This window comes from Fukomys damarensis, unplaced genomic scaffold (genome assembly GCF_012274545.1).
Source record: "Fukomys damarensis isolate Sample0158 unplaced genomic scaffold, DMR_v1.0_HiC HiC_scaffold_39, whole genome shotgun sequence".
NCBI classification, from domain to species: domain Eukaryota; kingdom Metazoa; phylum Chordata; class Mammalia; order Rodentia; family Bathyergidae; genus Fukomys; species Fukomys damarensis.
The window spans coordinates 26,285,843-26,307,026 of NW_022900951.1; the positions used below are offsets into that span (position 1 = coordinate 26,285,843).

At 36.5% G+C, this 21,184-nt stretch overlaps 1 protein-coding gene across 1 annotated transcript in view; it reads left to right on the forward strand.

The window, feature by feature from the left end:
* Positions 1-21,184, forward strand: part of Gk (glycerol kinase) — a 71,885-nt gene that overhangs the window by 40,601 nt on the left and 10,100 nt on the right. The window contains exons 12-18 of the mRNA XM_033760156.1: positions 4,417-4,459; positions 4,922-5,002; positions 15,511-15,589; positions 16,586-16,682; positions 19,744-19,828; positions 20,380-20,500; positions 20,606-20,749. Coding sequence (XP_033616047.1) covers positions 4,417-4,459; positions 4,922-5,002; positions 15,511-15,589; positions 16,586-16,682; positions 19,744-19,828; positions 20,380-20,500; positions 20,606-20,749 — 650 coding nt within the window. The remainder of the gene's footprint in view (positions 1-4,416; positions 4,460-4,921; positions 5,003-15,510; positions 15,590-16,585; positions 16,683-19,743; positions 19,829-20,379; positions 20,501-20,605; positions 20,750-21,184) is intronic.

Genomic DNA, 21,184 nt, shown 5'->3' on the forward strand with positions numbered 1-21,184 from the left:
AGATGAATCAGAAGTTACAGAACACTAGGCTATTTTTTCTGTTTTGTCCTCCTCTGCCAGGAACACTAATGCTAATAACTCAGATGCTATATCTAAATGTCATATGGTGGGACCCAATAAAATAGCCTGTTTCCTCTTCTCTCTATTCCTCTCCTTAAGCATTAACAGCCAAATCCCTAAATGATTAATTGAAATTATAGAGTGCTTGTTTGAGTACTTCTGTAGCTCCTGCAGATCATAAGGAGAAAAATTACAAATTGTAAGATTTTGATCTCTGAAGGGAAAGAACACAGGTATGCAGTTAATATCATCCGGACCAGGTACCATAAGAAATTTTCTAGTAATTCTGTTGGGTTTCAAAGTAAGAGGGAAAAAGGTACCAAAGATTATGTTAGTAACAAGTTGTTTTGAAGAATGAGCAGTATTGGTGAATGCAAGAAACTTTGAACAAATAAACAAACAGGAAAATTGACAATGTTTGAGAATGTAGAGAACATTGTGGTAAGGAAGTACTAGAGAATAGGGGTAGGATGGTGTTACAAAGTCCTAAATTTCAGGCCAATGAGTTTTTTTTCTTGACAGGCAGTGAGAAACTTCCAAAGGTTTATGAGTTGGTGTTCATACATGACTGGAGTTGTCAATAACACAAGTCTTGGGTCAAAGGGAGAAGAGACTAGAGGCAAAGAGTCCCTGGAGGAAGACACTATTCATCCCAGTAACGAGGACATGAATTCAGAGAATGGGAACAGAGCAAGCTTCAGAGTGGCAAGGCAAGCAGTTACTAAGTCTGGGTCCTGGGACACAGCAGTTAAGTTTAGCCAAAGGAAAGAATGGGTCTAAGTAGAAGGAATTCTGTTAGAAGTACTTTTGTGATGCTGCTAGGTTATGTACAATATTTCCTTGAAAATAAGACCTAACCAGAAAATAAGTGCTGATTGTTACCATGGTGATGCCCAGTGTCATACAGAAGAGTAGACCTCACAATTCTCTTGGTTAGTGACTACTCTAAAATGGCAGGTAAAGCAAGCCTCCGACCCCTGGGATCGAACTCAGGACCTTGCGCTCTCCAGGCAGATGTGGCACCACTGAGCTACATGCCTGGCCCTTCATGGAGGTTCTTTTTATCTGTAGCTTTCAAGGCTGATTATTTTCTGGTTAGCAAGAGTATCACACACAGTTGGAAATATAGAATGAGTTTGGTATAAATGTTGAGGTTTTGTTTTTTTGTGTGTGCCAGGGATTGAACTCAAGACCTTGCCCCTTCCAAGACAGGAGGCAGAACCATTGAGCTAAATCCCTGGCCCAATGGTGAGAGATTTTTTATTCTCCTATAAAGATGAGGTTTTGAAGTAATAAAAGCAGACAGTGGGAAGTTGGAGGGAAAGCAGAAAGGATCAGGATGCCATTTGTATATTTACCAATTTCCCACCATGAATGTATTTATTATGTATCACAAACATGTACCAATAAAAATAAATTTTAAAAATAAAAGTAAATGGCATTATCAAGAATTAGTGTACAAGCCAGGTGTGGTGGCACAGGCCTGTAATCCCAGCATTTGGGAGCCTGAGGCAGGAGGATCACTGTGAGTTTGAGACCAGCCTGGGCTATATAGTGAACTCCAGGTCAGTCTCAACTACATAGTGAGACCCTGTCTCAAAAAAACACAAACAACAAAAAAAGAATAAGTGTACAGATAAAGGTGTTTAGGAGAAATAGGATAAACTAGGATAAAGAAGTCAAGAACAGAGAATGCAGTGTTGATTAATGTGGAAAGCCAGCATAGAGATGCTGAAAAGGGAAGCATGGATAACAGTGCCAACCACTGTACTATAGATTATATAGCCTAAAAACTGAAAATACACCATTGTATAGAGAGATTAGTTCTTCATTTGGTGACCTCCAAGAATGAAGGTTTAGAATGGTGCTCAAGATGGGAGCCAAGTTTCAAGTGGTCAAAGGAAGTGTGAGTACATATAAATCAACAAGAAGATAGAATGTGTGTCACAGAAATGTAACCATCCAGGAATGATGAGAGAAGTACATAGTTTGTGAGGTTCACAGAATCATGTGACATTTTGGGAGTTTTAGTTTTGGTTTGAAGTTATGGCAAGACCAGAGAGTGTTTCTTTGGAGTCTGAGCAAAGAAAAGGCAGATGTTATAGAATAAATGGGAGAGAAGTGATGGACAGAAACAAGTCCTAAGAGGTTGGAGAGAATGAGATTGAGCATTTAGTCAAAACTTTTCCAACTTCAGTGGGGAGAAAGTGACAGGCAGCTCAGTGTTCGATGGAAAGCCTATCTCTATTTCAACACGAGGAAAAATAGATGCCTCAATTTCTCTCTTATTTTAGCTTGTAATTTCCAATGACTTTTTCTAAAACAAACCCGAGGTTTTTGGACATTAAATTTCATTTTTCAAAAGAGAACTTGAGGTAGCTACCTTATCTCCCCAGAGGTGCTGCATAGTTGTAAAAGTCTTTTAGCTTCTTCCTAGCATTTCCACGGGCCCCTTACCCTGCCCCTATAGATCATCATTAGCACACATCTCCAGGCTGCTCAGTCCTAACCTAGTAGTCCTGAAGGTCATCAGGCACCCTTTACCTCTGAAGAAGGTAGAAGAGTCAGATACGTTTCTGGAGTGTTTGAACACAGCAAACTGTTGAGACAGGTTATGTGGACCACATAAATGCTGAAAGTTCCATATATGCTTAATGACTGGGAAGATGGAATAATATAACTTAAAACAAAAATAGTTGACTGCTTTGAAAGCCATGGTCTACAGGTAGCAAAGAATTCTGTTCTTACATTAATAGCCATCAGTACTTACTAAATGCATTAATTTAAGAATTCATTTTTATTAAATGCCCTGAGCCTTCTTATCAATTTTGTACTTTAAAATTAGTATATAATCATTCAATATAGTGCTTATATGGGTGCTGAATTGGTTCGAATTTCCCTTTAAAAAGCATGAAATGATCATTAACTTTAATTTTATGAATATTTACTTATTTATTCCTCATTGAGTTTATAGGTATACAGTACAGTTACATTCATCATTGGGATCTTGTACCTTTACATGACAGGTCTTGGTTCTCATTTTTTCCCCATACCCCTGCCCTCCCTTCACCCCTCTATGAATATTTATTAAGAGAGATTAAGTTGAAACTTAGCTTTTTTAACAATATGGTAGTAAAAGGCAGAGTGATTTATGTGTTTTAATTTGTAAGTGTAATACATATACCTAGTGTTATTTAACACATGTCTTTACGAACTTCATTATTTCATTAGTCCTGTGATCCCGGAATGTGTCACCTCTTCATCAAGCAGGCCAAGAATCTTACCTGAGTAAGGGAAGATGGAGTATCTTGGGCCAACGCTTATTCAGAACAGTGATGCCTAAAGAAAATATTAATCAGAAAAAACTACCTTTGGTTCACTTTTGTTGCCCAAGAAAAAGGCAGCTCGCATGACCTGTTGACTACCAAGTCAGGTGACAGGTAGTAGCTTCTGCTAAGATCCTTCTGCTAGCCCCTGAACTCAGCATTGTCCCTTGTCCTACCTTCTGGGATGTCACCAGCACAGTTAGAACTGCAGTAGCACAGCGCACAATAGTAAGACTTGTGGGAGGGAATCCTGAGCTTGGGCAGAGCTAATGGTGACTGTCGTAGCCTTGTTATCCCAACTCAATTGAAAACTGTTTCTCTGTGACCATTACTGGTATCAGTTTGGAACACTTATCTGCCTGGAACAAGTCAAAACTACTCATTAATGTCCAAGTGGCAGACTTGTTGCATAATGCAAAGCTTATACCGATAAGACTGCCACAAAATAAATTCTTCTGTATCAACCATGTTACATTACAGCCCTGATTAGCCCACTCTGTCCTGCAGGGAGAATAGGAAAGATCGACCTTCAATAGCATTTTTTTCCTATGCCACTTTTAAAGCCCCAGGTTTTCAACTCTACTCTCTCACACTCTATGTCTAGCCTCCCTACCCTGCCTGAAGACAGTGGTGTTTTTGAGTTTATGACAATATTTATGGTAGATCCAAGCTCGCCAGCTCCATTGGTGAATGGCTGTTAGTCATGATGCTTCACTCCATGTAAGTTAGTAGTAATATAACTGTGACAGAACATAGAATTTGTTATAATTCAGTAAACACAGTCGTGGGCTGTGACTGACTAAATGCTAAGTACTATAGCTGCATTCTTTCCCATTAAGGTTGCACTAAGTACATTTTCTTCTAGGCTGATCTTTGAAATGTTCTTCCATAAAGAGTAAAGTTATCTAATATTAGTGTAATGGCTTTTATTGTACTAAATTAAATGTCATTTTAGGTCATTTATATTATTAATGTTTATCCTTTGCTTTAATAAAATCATCATACTGTTCACTCTTTTCCCCACTTATAGGTATGGAACAGGATGTTTCCTACTATGTAACACAGGACATAAGGTTGGCTTTTGTTTTAAATTAGAAGATTGATGGAATTCTTCAAATTTATATAAATAATGCTTGAATATAATCTGCTGTTCAGTGACTTTTGCATAATTTCAAAGTTTTGCAAAATCTTGATCAGGGTTTAGAGTTTAATAAAAATGATTAAAATCATTAAATTGGAATTCTAGTAAAAACCATTTCGTGTTCTTTTAATTTTGTATGTGTGTTTTTAATTGTGTTGGTGGGAAATCTTGATGGTGATCTTACCCGATTCTTAATGTAGATCTGATTTGGAACAAGTAATAACTTTTTTGTACAGCTTAAGTGTGTTCTTAATACTGATAGTTTTGAGTAAGAGTTATTCTTAAAATTGATTTATTGACTTGATTACTTTGTGTCTGTCGTTTTAGCTTTACAGATTTTCTCATGCTATTTTTTCATTCTTTCCATACTGAAATCTCTTTTTCTTTCCTACAGTGTGTATTTTCTGAACATGGTCTTCTAACCACAGTGGCTTACAAACTTGGCAGAGACAAACCAGTATATTATGCATTGGAGGTAAGTTCTTTTCAGTCAATGAATGATATGACCTTTAGAGCTCATGAAAATTAAAATATTCTCTAGCACCATTTACGGTAAATTTTAATATATTGGACTGAAAATTTTTCATTTTTTTCTTGGCCTTTGATTGAGTGGAAAGAATTTGGGACTGAACTGGGGTCAGAGCCCCCAAGAGACTATATCACATTATCCCTTCAGTTATAGCAATTAGTTGTATCACCATGGGACTATCTTGATTACTCTGCAATCTAAGGTTTTCTATCTCTGAAGTTTAATAAAGTGAATATCTTACTCTCTTAACATTTCTTTCAATTTCAAATGCTATGTTTTCATAACTAAAATGCCCCAGTGTTCCAAAGAGAGCCACTGGGCAGAAAAAGGCAGAACAATTCTACTTTTCTCCCATTAAAATAAGTGTTATGTAACATGTTGATATTGAAAGAAAGTGAAGCAGTTTATTCCATTTATAACTGGAAATGTTTGTCTCAAACGTGTTTGTAAATTATAGTAGGATTATGTTAGCGTATGTCTATAGGATGTGGTAAATTGGTATGAGAAACATTAGAAACGTATTTATAAAGTCGGAGACACGGCATTCTTTTTGTCAAGACACATTTCGTAGTGTTTCTGTATAGTTAATTTTGGAATGGCTGCATTGTAACATGCACGTGTACAGATGATCTGAGAACTTATCAAGGCTCATTTCCTGGAGTGCCTGATAATAATTTGGTCCAAGGTTTAGACTTCTACTTGCAGGTAAACATTTTCTTAGTTGTTAGACCTAGAGCATGACAAAAATTAGATTTTCTGACTTTACCTCCATAATGTGCATAATCTTCCCCTAACACAATCTCTTATTTGGAGAGAAGAATTTGTGAAATACTTGCTCTATGTATTAAAGGTATCTTAACATTTCTCAGAACTAAAAGTCGTATGAGCCCTCTCCTTCTATCTTCTGCCTGATGGAGTGTGCTTAGCCCAGGGCTAGGCACATTAGAATATGCAGGCAATCAGTATTACCGACAATGACAGTAGTTGTTTTTCCTTTCACTGGAGACAATTAGCAATTAGTTTTTAGACACTTTAGACCGGCCAAAGGCCTCAGGGACAGGGGTCACCTAGTCTTGACTTCCCACCCAGTAGAAAAGCCTTCTCTTGTTTCCTTCACCAGTAGCCATCCAACTTCTGTTTGAAGATAGCAACCAAAACTGCTTCTTAATAACACCTCAAGGGATGAATGGAGGTCACCTGTCAAAGAGTATCAGAACACTAGGATGCAGCTATCAATTTAAGCTTTCTTCCCCCAGGAAAAATTGCCCCAATGTCCTTCTCTCATTTTCTAGATGCTTGGCAGTTCTGAGATATTTTTATTAGATGGATTCCAGTTCACCAGCATCTTCCTTAACAGAATACAATATGTGGTCTGACCTGTGCTCAGCAATATGATTTGTGCCTCTCTCACTGTAGTAAGTGCTACTCTAGCCTGAGAGTTCATTAATTTAATCTAGTAACTCCTTCATACCATTGGCCCCAGGAGCCATCTCTCAAGTGAATCATTGTCAAACCAAGTCTGCTCCATTGCATATTTGTGTATATAATTTTTTGTTAATCTAAATTAAGGTCTTTGTTTCTTCCTGTTTAATTTCATGATAGTGAGTTAAGCATATTCTGATATTGTCTGAATTTGTTTTCATTCTTTACTGTTACTCTTCTAGTTTTGTCTCACCTGGAGACTTAACAAGCATATGCTTTATGATTTTTTCAATTCATGTTCTTTCTTTTAAACTCATAGAATGTTAAAGCTGAGGAAGTGTCTTTAGATCACATGACAACATACTTAGTTACACTGTCCTTATCCTCTAGTTTTACACACAGTCTGAAATTAGAGAAGTGAAATTGGAGTCACTTGGTCAAGGTAACTTGACAGCCAATAACTAGCAGATCCAGGATACAAATCCAGATTTTTTGAACATCAAAGCCTCCATTCCTGAGCCACCCCACTGTCCCATCTTCTTCCAAGTCTGGAGATTGTTTTCACTGCAACTGGCCTATGTCCCCTCTTTTATCTGCTAACTTAGCAGTCCTAGACGTAGCAGGCAACACTACCACACACAAGCAAATATGTTACCATGTTTTATAGTGGCATGTAGGATTTTTTCCTTTTTCCCTTTTATATGCTTTTATAATTTTTGTTTTTGGAATTAAATAGCTTTAAATTTTTTTAAATGGGTAGGAAATCATGCTTGCTTGATAAAACTTTTTCTCAGTAAATTAATACTAATTCTTTTTGTATACTTACTAAACATATATTTAATAATCATGTCTTTAGTTTGATAAACTGTTATGCTTAGAAGTCCAGGATATTAAATTTTTACTCTTTAACCTCTTTAAAAACTGAAACTATAACAACCCATCTTCAGTCTTTGAGGCTGCTTTCATTTTCTGCTGCTTTGAAAGCAGTACGATATAATTTTTTGGGGGGGTTGGTGATTTTCTTTTGTGTATACCTTTGAATTTTTAAGTTACTATTTAACTTCATGCTTTTCTACATGTATAGCTGTTTAGTATGTTTAATCCCCCAACCATGATGAGGACCTCAAATGCTTTACTCCTTACCACTTTATAACAATCATATTGTTAAAAGTTTTCATATACCCCGTTTCCTTCAACATAATAATTAGTAATATTTTTCTTACAGTCAAGAGTCAAATCACATTCATTGACTTTTTTGTCCATTTCTGTGTCCACTATCATTTCTTTCATCTCACACCTTTTATATGCTCATCCACATTTTTTTCTTGCTGAGGGACATCCTTTTATGGTTCTTTTAGTAAGAATGTAGTATAGTAAGCCTATGTTTTCTATTTTGCCCTCATTTGGGAATGAATATAAAATCCTAGATTAACAATTATTTATCCCGATCCCTCTGGCTGTTTTTTATGCTAATGAGACTTCATCTATTGTCTAAATGTGGTTCTTTTGTAAATAATCTGGTTTATTGTCTAAGAGTTTTTTTTAACATCTCTTTATCATTGATGCTCTGTAGTTTTACTATGATGTGCCTGGGTTTGGATTTATTTTTATTTATCCTGTCAGGTACTTGGATCCAAGTCTGTCTTCAGATCTGGAAAATTCTCAACAATTATCTCTTCAAACATTGCTCCTCTACCATTACCTCCATCCTCTTCTGGAATTGCTATTGGATGAATATTGGAACCTTTCAACCCATCCTCCATGTTTCTTAACTGCCCTTTTTATATTTTTTTAACCTCTTTGTTTCTCTGTGCTGCGTCCCTGGTGAGTTTCTCAGTATCTACCTTCCATTTCCAAATTCTTGCTTTAAAACAAACAAACAAACAAAAAACCCATAAAATTCCTTTCCGTATTGTAAAATATAGGGCACGTACAGAAGAAAGCATTAAATATCACTGTATAGCTTGATAAATTATTAGAAAGGGAAGATCCCTGTGACTTGTGTCCAGGTCAAGAAATAGAATGCTGCCAACACCCAGGAACCCCTATAGGCCACTCCTTACCAATCTCTTCCTTCTCCCCTGAGATAAACACCACCCTTTTACCATCAGGTACTTCTTTACTTTTCTTATAGTTCTAACACTTCAATGTGCATACCTTAGTTTTTCATGATTTTAATAGTTTATATCTTAAAAACATAAGAGAGAATACAAGAGAGCTGATGCATGTATGTTGCAGTCATATACTGTGTATTCTTTGCTCTGGCTTCATTCACTCGGCATTCTGTTTATGCGATTCATCTATGTTGTTAGATATAGCTGTTGTCTCATTCTTTCTCATTGCCATACTTTAGTATGTAGTCATTTGTTGGTAACATTTGAGTCGCTTTTGTTATTTGGCTATTATGAAAAATGCTAATATGAACATATCTGTACGGATCTTATGATGTATATATGTATACCACTCTAGGAGTAGAATTTCTAGGTTGTAGATAATGTGTAACTTCGCTCTGTGTAGATTCTTCAAACCATTTTTCACAGTAGATGTACAGAGTTGTACCCCACCAGCAGCGTATGAATTACTTGTCATTTCTTTATAGTCTACAGTTTCTCCCATCTATCACATTTTTTGAAAATTTAATCCAACAGTTTTACTTAAAGGATTTTTATTTGGTTATTTTTCAGATCCACCTAGTTTTCTTTCACTTCTCTTTTATTTTGATGTATAATTTAATGTTTGTGTTTTAATGGAAGTCATGCTTCAATTTATCTCATAAAATACTTTCAATTTAATCATTTTAAAGACTTGGTGAGACTGGAATGTACTCTATTCCAGATATTAAGGTATATTGGCTGATTTCTTACTGTGGATTTCTTCATATATTTTGGAATTTTCCACTTCCAGCCTCATCCTCCATTAAGCCCTAAACCCTTGTCAGCTAAAGAGACAGTGGCTTGTTTTTCTAGAATCACTATACAAGTAGAAGAGTTCCACTTAGCCCCTGGCTTCAAGTGTTGAGCTTGATTCTATTCCCTATCTTGTACAAAGCATTTTGGACACTTTTCCTCTGTAGGAGCCAGTTCCTGGTCACTACTTGTAAACACACACAATAATAAATCAGAATCCATCGTGCTTGGGCTTTATTTAGTCCTATTCTGTTGTACATTTCCACATCTGCCCATATAGACATTCTGTATTTAAGACAGCATGTCTTCCTTTTGTTTTCTTAGTTTTCTCTTTTTATATTTTGTCTGTTATCCTATGTTTAGAACAAATGTGTTTTTTTGAAATAAAAACCCACTGTCTCCGTTGCTATAGAAATCTGCATCTTTTTCATCATCAGGAAAACTTTTTCTGAGCCCTCAGCAGGTATTCTAAGCCTGACATTTCATTGTCTCTGAATTCTCATTTTCATTATCTATAAATAGGAAGTGGGGCATACGAGCCTTAACTTATTCTACAAGTTTAAACTCATATAACTACTTAAATTTGACTTATTCTTTCTAGTTGGAAAATGTTTCTCAGTGGTAGAAGAGAAGGGAGCAAACCAATACAGTAATTAAGTGGTTCTGACTTCCCATTGTCATTTGTTCATAGTACACTATCTTCTCAAACCTGGGCTTTTCCTTTTCCTTGTTTTTCTTCCTTTACTAAGTATTTTTTTTTTCACAAAACACATGTACCCATAAAATCCTTTTGGGAGCGCTTAATATGTTTATGAACTTGAGTCTACCAGGGAATTTGATACTTTTGTGTTTTATATTCCATCACTAAGCTATAAGCTTCCTGAGGCCAGGGTGCTTGTCTGTCTTGTTGACCAGTCTATTTCAGCAGGCTGGCAAATGGTAACTAATAAGTATTATTTAAATACGAAATCCTAGGTTGTTATACTATTTTATCTTTTTAAATATCAAATAGAGTTCCTCTATATCACTCCACTGGTTTCTTTTTCTTTCTTTTTCTTTTTATTGTTTTTTGAGACAGGGTCTCCCTATGTAGTTTGGACTGCTCTGGAACTCACTATGTAGCCCAGGCTGGTCTCGAACTCACAGTGATCCTCCTGCCTCAGCCTCCTGAGTGCTGGGATTACGGGCATGCGCCACCATACCCGGCCACTCCACTGGTTTCTTTAAATGTCTCTTTGCCCATCTCTTTTTCTATACGATTTATGATTATGTCATCTGATTTTTTATGCTTTTTGAGATAGAGTTTGCATTTCAGTTGTAAGCCTGTGCAGCAGTCATTTATTGGTGTGTAAAAATAGTGCCACACACTTAAATAGCTTAAAATATCACACATTTATCATCTCTTAGTTCCTTTGGGGTAGAGTCTAGGTACAGAGTCTCACAAGGCTGCAGTAAGGTGTTGGCTGAAGCTGTGATCTGATCTGAGGTTCCATTTGTTTCCAAGCTCACTCAGGCTATTGGCAGAATTCAAATCCGTAAGGTTGTATGACTAAAGATTTCAGTTTCTTGCTAGCTATCAACTGGAAGCCACTGTCAGTTCCCAGAGGCCACCTGCAATTCCTTGCTGCATAGTGCTCAACTTGGCTAGAGAGGGAAAAGGCAGCGGCAGTGATCTAAGGTAACACAGTGACACATGCATTGTTGCATGCATCCTGTCACCTTTGATGTTGTACACAGTTGGTTAGAAGCAAGTCAGAGGTCCCACCATACTCAAGGGGCTGGGGATCATAAATGGGTTTGAAGGGCCAGAGATGTAGCTCAGTGGTGTTGTGCCTGCCTTGCAAGCACAAGGTCCTGAGGTCGATCCCCAGTACTAAAAAAACAAACAAACAAACAAATGGGTGTGAACACCAGAAGGTAGGGATTATGAGACCACCTTAATGAAGACTGGCTACTGTAGTTTATAAACATTGTTTATAGACCTTTACAATGTACTTTCTTGAAAAATTCACCTTCTGACCAAGAAACGCATTTTAATCTTAGTTCTCTGACTTGTTATTGAAGTCAGTGAAAAATATCTTTGTGTGTTCTCTTTTTCTCTGACATTAAAAATGCCGTGGAGTTAGACTTTGTATTTGGAATCTATTATATACAAATTAAATACAAGATGAAATATACATATAGGTCTATATAGTTCTGTAGTATACACAAAAGTGTTTACTGTACCTAATGGATGATTTTAAGTAATTTAAAAATAATCTTGGGCCGGGAATTTAGCTCAGTGGTTCTGCCGCCTGCCTAAAAAGCACAAGATCCCAAGTTTGATCCCAGGTACGAAAAAAAAAAAAAGAATAATCTTAATTTTACATGATTTTCTCTACACTCATCAGTATTAACCCCAACTGCCTTGTAAGATGCAACTCCACTACACCCTGAAATAGTCTCATGAGTGTTTACTGTTGTTTGTGGCAGTGGCATTCGTGTCAAGGAGCTTTGGAGGAAGGGTGCATTTGCCTGTTATGACAATTACATCAGCTCTCCTTGGTCAGTTTTAGTCCAGTCTTCCCATAGCCTATTTCTTAGCTTTTCAATTTCCAGGCTCCCTGTTACCATTTAATTTATCCTTCCTCTTACCCTCTCCCTTCCATTGTATCCTTTTTAAAAATTCAGTTTTACTGGTACATTTTAGGTATACAATATGTTGACATTCATTATTGAGAATTTGCACCTTTACATAATCTATCTTGATTCTTATTTTTTCCCATTCTCCTGCCCTCCCTTCAACCCCTGCACCCCTCCCTATTTACAAAGACTTTGTTTCCATTTTTTTCTTTTCTCATATTTATTCCTTTCCCTTCTTTACTTTTGCCTACCCCTCTCACTTCCCCTTCCTCTTTGGATCTTTTCTTCCTATTTCACATCATCTATTACACATTTTGATCCTTATTTACCATGTGTCTTCTTTAGAGCATAACTATTAGGCCTGCATGCACATTTCCAGAGTCAAGACTTGGAAGTAGGGAAGATTCATCTTTGTAGGTGCTGCACTGAAATATTGGAACTTTATATTTAGGGTATAGTTTGAGGTAACTTAATTGATAACAAGTACACAGTCACCTCTTAAATCATTTTAGGTTTCTGTTCTGCACTCTTCCTGTCCAGCTTCTAAGCATCATACTATTTTCCATTTGATCATCTGCCTCTGAATTCAGAAGACCACATAGCTTTTATGAATTGTGAGGTTTCTCTCATTTTTATTAATTTCTTTAAAGGTAAAACCATACAGTATATTATATCCTTGTACCAAAATTATATACTTCTTTTAGGTAAGTGTTTTTATCCATCTTTTATTTTCTCATATTGAATCTATTTCTTCAGTGATGACAAAATACCTGTACCCCTGATGACCAAATTTAAAAATCTTTTGCTTCTGAAGTCTTGGGAGTGTGTTTATATTTTTCAACTTAATCAGAATAATATCTCCCAGTTGTCAACTTGTAATCAAAATTTTGGTTTTCCTTTTGCTAAAACCACATTGCTTCCTCTTTTTAAAAATTGTCTAAGCATTTAGCATCCCACTGTTTCCATTGGAAATTAGGCACATCAGCTCTTGGTTTCCCAAGATATAAGGTACTGATGGCTGATAGACACAAAGCCACGCTGGACTGGACTTCTAGCGCATTAGCTTTAAAAAAAAACTCATAGATTAATTTTAGTCATCTAAAATAATTGAAAATACAAGCATTTCTTAGATGCCATTTAGGCACAGTGTCTTTTGAGACTATAAGGGAAAGAGACATTTATTTTACCAATTAGGTCTAGAATTGTTCTGTTCAGTATGGCAGCCACTAGCTACATGAGGCTATTGGGATCGGAAATGTAGCTAGTCTGCATGGAAATGTGCTAGAAGGGCAGAATATACACCAGATTTCAAAGATACAGTACAAAAACCATCTCAAAAGCCTTAATATCGACTATATTTTGAAATGCAAATTTAACATATTAAGTTAAATAAAATATGTTGTAATCTTACCTGTTTTATTTTTTAGAGGAGGCAAAAATTTAAATTACATATGGTTCCCATTATATTTTTATTGGACAACACTGATCTAGAAACTTACATTTACTAGTATTTGGCAGCTGCTATCTCTTACCTGTCTGCTTAAACGGAAATTTGAGAGTAAAGTGAAGTGTCTCTAAATGAAAATTTTACTTAGTTATCTTGCATGGTCTCACTAAGTACCTAAATATGTAAATGTGTCAAAGTTAGGATGTATATTAAGAATTTTTGGAAGGAGGGGAGGTGAGTTCGAGTCCATTATTTATTCTGTCTGTCCCTCAGCCTCCCCTTTTTCTATTGCTGGGTGTAGAACCCAAGGCCTCCTACAGCCAAGCAAGTGCTCTACCACTAAGCTACATCCCCAGCCCAGTCCCTTCTACATCTGCAAAATTATGTGAAATCTGCTACCCACGTAATTTTTACAGTAAAAATGTCATGTGTAATGAAAAGAGTGGTGGCATTCTGCAGCTTTGCAGTTATATATAGTGACTTCTCATAGAGGCTATGAATGATGGCATGTGTCACTATATTCACTCCCTAGTTTATGTCCTAACATCTGACAAGGAGATGGGATGACCTTTTTTTTTTTTTTTTCCGGTACTGGGGATTGAACTCAGGATCCTGTGCTTGCAAGACAGGCACGGCACCACTGCCCAGTGTGACCATTTGTAATGCAGTTACACTGGTGGCTGGTTCCTACATTTACTATTACCAGATATTTGGTTTGGGGTGACTCAGTGGAAGTGATTTACATTAATTATCTAAATATTTAAAATCAGAGCAAAAAATGGAATTCCTGATGATCTGTGCTAATATTTCCATCGGCCCTCAGGATTCTTATAATAGCTATATTGAGTTATAATTCGTATACCACTACATTTACCCTTTTAAAATGCACACATCAACGGTTTTTAGTATATTCACCGATTTTTACAATTATTACCACCAATTTAGAATATTGTTATTCACCCAATGAGAAACCCCATAACTGCATCCCCCCAGATCTAAGCAACCTCTCATCTACTTTCTGTGTCCATGGATTTGTCTTTTCGAGACACTTCATAAATGGAATCATACAGTACTATATGTGGTGTTTTGTGCTCAGCTTCTTTCACTCTCTGTAATGTTGCCAAGGCTTATCCATGTTTTGGCATGCATCAGTGCTTCATCCCTTTTCAGGGCCAAATAGTATTCCATTGTGTGGATATGCCACATTTTTATCCATTCCCCAGTTGATGGAATTTCGTTGACACTTTTTAACACTTAGAAAAATTGATGAACATATTTACATTCAACAATAACCTTCTTATGTATTTTCATATTGAGCCTCATGGTAGTTTGTTTAGGTAAGTATTGTTATAATCACCATCATTTTATAGGTAAAGAAATGGAGCTCAAAAAAGCCTAAGTAGCCACACTTGGTGCATGCCTATAGTCCTAGCACTTGAAAAGTCAAGGCAAGTTCTAGATCAGTCTGGGCTATGTAGCAAGTTCAAACCTTGTCTGGTTTACATAGCAAGACCCTGTCTCAAGAAAATAAACAACAACAAAAAGCCTATGTAATTTCCCTAAGATCACAAAGCAATTAAGTGCTAGAACTAGGATTCAAATCCAGTTCTTTTGACTCTGAATTGTATGTTTTCATGCTTATAGCCATAACCCCCTCCAACCTTTGGTGATTTGTTGTGAAGAATAATTTCTTAAGAGATAGCTTCTGATATTTTTTGTGCTTGATTTTCTATGCTATTAGACATAAAAAACACACAAAGAAAATTCTAATGTGGCTTGTTCTAGTAATTTTGTGGATAAGATGCAAATATATTCTAGATGGTCATATACCTTGGTAGCTTAGCAACAGATAAAAAAGTATATATGAATCAAATTGCTCAAAAGATTGATGTCCACCTACAGAGATACGTACAAGAGTGGGCTGGAGGACTTACTTTTTTCCCTATCTCAGAAAAACTTTCCATTAGTGACCTAGATAAAACTATGTTTATATTAGAAGACTCAGTTTATTATTTTTATGGGAGTCCTAAAGTTGATTTCTTTTTTCGCCCCCTTAGGGTTCTGTAGCCATAGCTGGTGCTGTTATTCGTTGGCTAAGAGACAATCTTGGAATTATTAAGACCTCAGAGGAAATAGGTGAGTATGTTTTAATAAAGGGTCAAAAAATCTGAAGAATGAAAAATTTTGATATTTAACTTTGCAATCTATAAATCCTTGTGCTTCACTAAAAATGTGATCCATATATTATGTAAGCCCCAATTTTAAGGGTTTTTTTTGTTTTTGTTTTTTTGTACTCCAGACCTTGAGCTTGCAAGGCAGGCACCAGCAGAACCACTGAGCTAAATCCCGAGCCCCCCCCCATTTTAAGTTTTCTTTATACAAAAGGACTACTTTGTGAAGATTTATTAAACAGTGAATTGACATACTTAACAGTGGTTAATAATAGACTGATAAGGTAGGGCACCCAACTGTAAAATTGAACACCAGAGATTGACCAGATCTGCAGGTAAAGTAGTTGAGTTACTTTTATCAGATGAGATGGAGTTTTAACTTCTAAATTACAGTGAGCATTAAAAGTCTGGTACCTCTAATTGAATTTAAGTATAAATATGGCTGGGCTGGGGATCTAGCTCAGTGGTTCAGTGGTTCTGCCACCTGCTTCACAAGTGCAAGGTCTTGAGTTCGATCCCTGGTACCAAGAAAAAAAAGTATAAATATGGCTGAATTCAGTCTATGGATAATTAATTTGAACTCACCTATTCACTCTTTCATACACTTGTTTACCATTGCCTGAAGGTAACACAATCAGAAATACACTTTTGATTAGGCATTCATGAGAGGATGTTTCTTCATCTACTAATCAGCAACCTTAAAAATAAGGGAAATAAGCTCAAACACCTTAAGGAAATGAATCCAGTCTCTTGATTTCTTCAGTTAGGTTATATTTTAGTAAGGATGTCCAACATAGGGGAAATGTTTTCTTTTGCTCCTAGCATACTACTATAATTAGGAACAATCTCTCATACTACTGAATTGGAAACCAAAAACCCTGTACTCATTTTGAAAATAGTTATGTTTATTTAACAAAGTAGAATATTAGTGTGAATTTTGTTTTTCTTTTTTTAATATTAGAGAAACTTGCTAAAGAAGTTGGTACTTCTTATGGCTGCTACTTTGTCCCAGCATTTTCAGGGTTATATGCACCTTATTGGGAACCTAGTGCCCGAGGGTAAGTATTACTATAGCTAACTGTTATACAGAGTATGGTTCAAAATACTAGAAGATAGGGTTTTAAATGTTCCACCACAGAGAAATAATAAATGTTGAGAAGATGAATATGCTAAATACCCTAATTTGATCATCAAACACTTTACGTATGTGTCAAAATACCACACTGTATTCCATAAATAAGTAAAACTATCGTGTAGCAATTAAAGCATAAAGAGGATAGTTATTAATAACACAGTCTCTTTGGGAGGTCTTGATTTATTTACTAAGTTAATAATCAGTTAATAGTTTCCTATCTGTTTTTAACTTATTTTTAAATGCCAAGCAAATCTTTTCTGTTTAGTGACTCTAAGTTCAGTCTTTTTTTTAAAGTTTATTGGTACGTTTTAGGTATACAATATGATGACATTCATTGTACCTTTACATATTATATCTTGGTCCTTATTTTTCCCCCATTCCCCTGCCCTCCCTTCCACCCCTCCACCCTCCCTATTTACAAAGACTTAGTTTCTGTTTTTTCCTTTTCTCATATTCCTTCCCCTTCTTTCCTTTCCTCTACTCTTCCAACTTTCTCTTCTACTTTTGACCTTTTTTTTCCTGTTTCACATTATCTATTATACATTTTGATTCTTATTTATACTTTCGGTTTCTCACAGAAAAACTACTCAGTATTTACACTGTGACCTATTTATTTCACTTGAGTATGTCCTCAATGTGCATTCATTTAGCTATAAATGACTCTAGTTGCTCATTCTTTATGGCTGAGTCATACTCCATTTTATAGAAAAAACACATCTTTATCCGTTCTTCAGTTGATGGGTATTTGGGCTGTTTCCAAGTTTTATCTATTGCACACTGTGCCACTATAACCATGGGTGCACATATGTCACCGTGGTATGATCCTTTGAATGCTTTTGGGAAGATACCCAGCAGGGGAATAGCTGGGTCAAAGAGGGCCTCTAATCCCAGTTTTTTGAAGTATCTCCATATTTATTCCCACATTGTGCAATAGGCTGTACTCCCACCCATAATGGAGAAGGGTTCCCTACATCCCCACCAGCATTTCTTACTGGTTAATTTCTTGATAGCAGCCATTCTTTCTGGAGTGAAGTGTAATCTCAGTATTGTTTTCATCTACGTCTCTTGAATGACCAGTGATGTTGAACATTTTTCATGTGTTTATTTGCTGCTTTTACTTCTTTGCCTGAGAGATGTCTGTTCATTTCAGATGCCCAGTTTTGGATTGGGTCTTTAAATTTGGGGTCTTATTTTTTTAAGTTCTTTATATATGCTAGATGGTAGTCCTTTGAGGAACAGCTGGTAAATTTTTTCCCACATTGTAGGTTGTCTCTTAGCTCTGTTGGGTGGTTTGTCTTGCAGTGTAGAAGCTTTTAATGGATTGAGATCCCAGGGCTGGGGATTTGGCTCAGTGGTTCTGCCGCCTGCCTTGAGGTGCAAGGTCCTGAGTCCAATCCCTGGTACCAAAAAAAAAAAAGTGAAGAATCAATAGGATAAGATCCCAGTTGTTGATTCTTTCTTTTAGCTCCTGTGCTACTGAGGATTTGTTCATAAAGTCTTTTCCTATGCCAGTGTCTTCAAGAATTCTACCTAACCTGTCTTCCATCAAGTTTAGTGTTTCTGTTTTAATATTTAGATCTTTGATCCACTTAGATTTTAGTTTAGTGTGTGGTGAAAGATATGGGTCTAGTTTTTTGTTTGTTTGTTTGTTTGTTTACTACTGGGAATCAAACTCAGGACCTTGCACTTGTTAGGCAGGCACAGAACCACTGAGCCAAATCCCCAGCTCTATATGGATTTAGTTTTAATCTGTGGCAGGTTGAAATCCAGTTTTTCCAGCACTGTTTATTAAATAGGCTATCTTTCCTCCAGTGAGGATAGTTGGCTCGTTTGTCAAAGATGAGGTGGCTGGCTATGTCTGGAGTTATGTCTGAAACTTCTAATCTATTTCGCTGATCATTGTGTCTATTTCTTTGCCAGTATCATGCTGTTTTTATCACAGTGGCCTTGTAGTATAGTTTCAAGTTAGGGATTGTGATACCCCCTGTCATGTCTTTTTTGCCTAGATTTGCTTTTGCTATCCTAGGTCTCTTCTTGTTCCAAATGAATTTTTGGATTTTTTCTCTAATTCTTTGAAATATACTGTTGGGATTTCAATTGGGATTGCATTTAATCTATATAGCAGTTTTTGAAATATGGCCATTTTCACTATGTTAGATCTTTCTACCCAGGAGCAAGGGATGCCTTTCCATTTTCTGATATCCTCTTCAATCTCTTTTTTTTCAGAGTGCTATAATTTTCAAGGTCTTTTACTTCCTTGGCTAGATTGATTCCTAGATATTTCATTTTTTTGGATGCTATTGTAAAAGGAATTGTTTCCCTAATTTCTCTCTTAGTGAGCCTGTTATTTGTGTACAGAAAGGCTATTGATTTTTGAGTGTTGACCTTGTATCCAGTTACTGAATCTACTGAATCTTTGAATTAAGTCTAGAAGATTTTTAGCAGAGTTTTTTGGGGTCTTCTATGTAGAGTATCATGTCATCAGCAAATAGTGACATTTTAACTTCTTTTCCTATCTTTATTCCTTTTATTTCTTTCTCTTGTGTAATTGTTGTGGCCAATGTTTCCTGAACCATATAGAACAGGAGTGGTAATAGTGGACTCTAATTTTAGTCTTTAAGCTCCAAGAAGTTATAAATCATCAGACAGTAGTACCCACCACATCCATACCTGTGATAATGTCATTGCCATTTGTTTTAAAAATCATCTGCAAGTTGTACAGTGTAGCAAAGGGATTTCATCTAAATGAGTAACACTGGTTCACTTTTACATTACTGTTATCTATCCAGATGAATCATGAACTTTTCCATATCTGGATGCAGGAATAAGGACTATAAGGATTTTCCAGTTCCTTAGTGATTATGTCCAATTTTCTTTCCATGTACCTTTCTGTCTCCCAGATTCACCCATTCCATTGTCAGGACATTTCAGATCAATGGCTCATTTGTACTATTCCAATTTGAAATTGTTATGTGTATTTTTAGGATAATCTGTGGACTTACTCAATTCACCAATAAATGCCATATTGCTTTTGCTGCGTTAGAAGCTGTTTGTTTCCAAACTCGAGAGGTAATATCTGTTATCATGCACTTAATTCACCTTTCTTTTTTTTTTTCATTACTGAGGATAGAATTCAAGACCTTGCGCCTGGCAGGCAGGCAACTTAATTCCCTTTTTTCACTTGTAAATCATATATTAGTGCCTGAAATTCATTAAAAACTTAAAAGAATTCTTAGTAAAAAATGAAGCCCATGTAAACGTTAAACATAAGCACACACCTAGCCCTCTCTTTGCAGCTGTTACCACTTTCTAAGTACCAGTTAACTGCTGGGCACTGGGAAGGCCAAGTACATTAGGAAAAAGAAACAGCACAAGGATAGGCATGAAGGCAGGAAACTAGGGTGCAGTACAGTTGTTTGGCTTGCTGAAATTCGGGCTGATTGCAGAGTTCTGAGAGTAAACATTGATTGTAACCAGATCCTACAGGGCTTGGAATAAGATGTTTTATTTTATTCTGTAGGCACTGGGGAGTTCTTTAGGGTTTTTCAGTTGAGGATTGCCATTTTAGAGATGCTACTATGAAGTAGTTTCATTATATTAATTGCATCGATTTATGTTAGATTTTGGATGCCATGAATCGGGACTGTGGAATTCCACTCAGTCATTTGCAGGTGGATGGAGGAATGACCAGCAATAAAATTCTGATGCAGCTACAAGCAGACATTCTGTATATTCCAGTGGGTTAGTAAGCCTTCATTCCTTTAACTCTGGGAGTATTTCTTTTGGAAGAACTTTTCTTTAGGCAGAGAGAACTACAGAGTTGCTGATGGAACTTTTTCCCCTCAGTGAAGCCCTCCATGCCAGAAACCACTGCATTGGGTGCCGCCATGGCAGCAGGGGCTGCAGAAGGAGTTGGCGTTTGGAGCCTCGAGCCTGAGGATTTGTCAGCGGTCACAATGGAACGGTTTGAACCTCAGATCAATGCTGAGGGTACATTTAAATAATGAAAGTTTGAATGGTATAACTGTGGCAATGACCTTAGTGTGAGGGAGTTGGGCTTTCTGTTGATTTGTAAGTTTAAAAACAAAGTAAAATAGCAGAAAGTATTGTTTCAGATTCAACTGCTAAGCATATTGGGCTACACTAAATAAGTTTGAGTGAAAGAATTAGCTCCTTATTTTAAACCATTCCCTTCTATACTGTATAGGAGAATAATACTGCCACTTTGTCAGTTACAGCTTGGGAGATTGTGTTCAAGTGAGAAGGGAGATATATTAGTCACCTATCCCTAATGTCTGTACCGGATCATCTTTGGTGCTGATGGCCTGATTTTAGGACATTAGCTAGCCTAACATACACTAGTAACTTTTAAACACAGCAGGAATCCCTGGTATCAATATATATATATATATATATATGATCCAT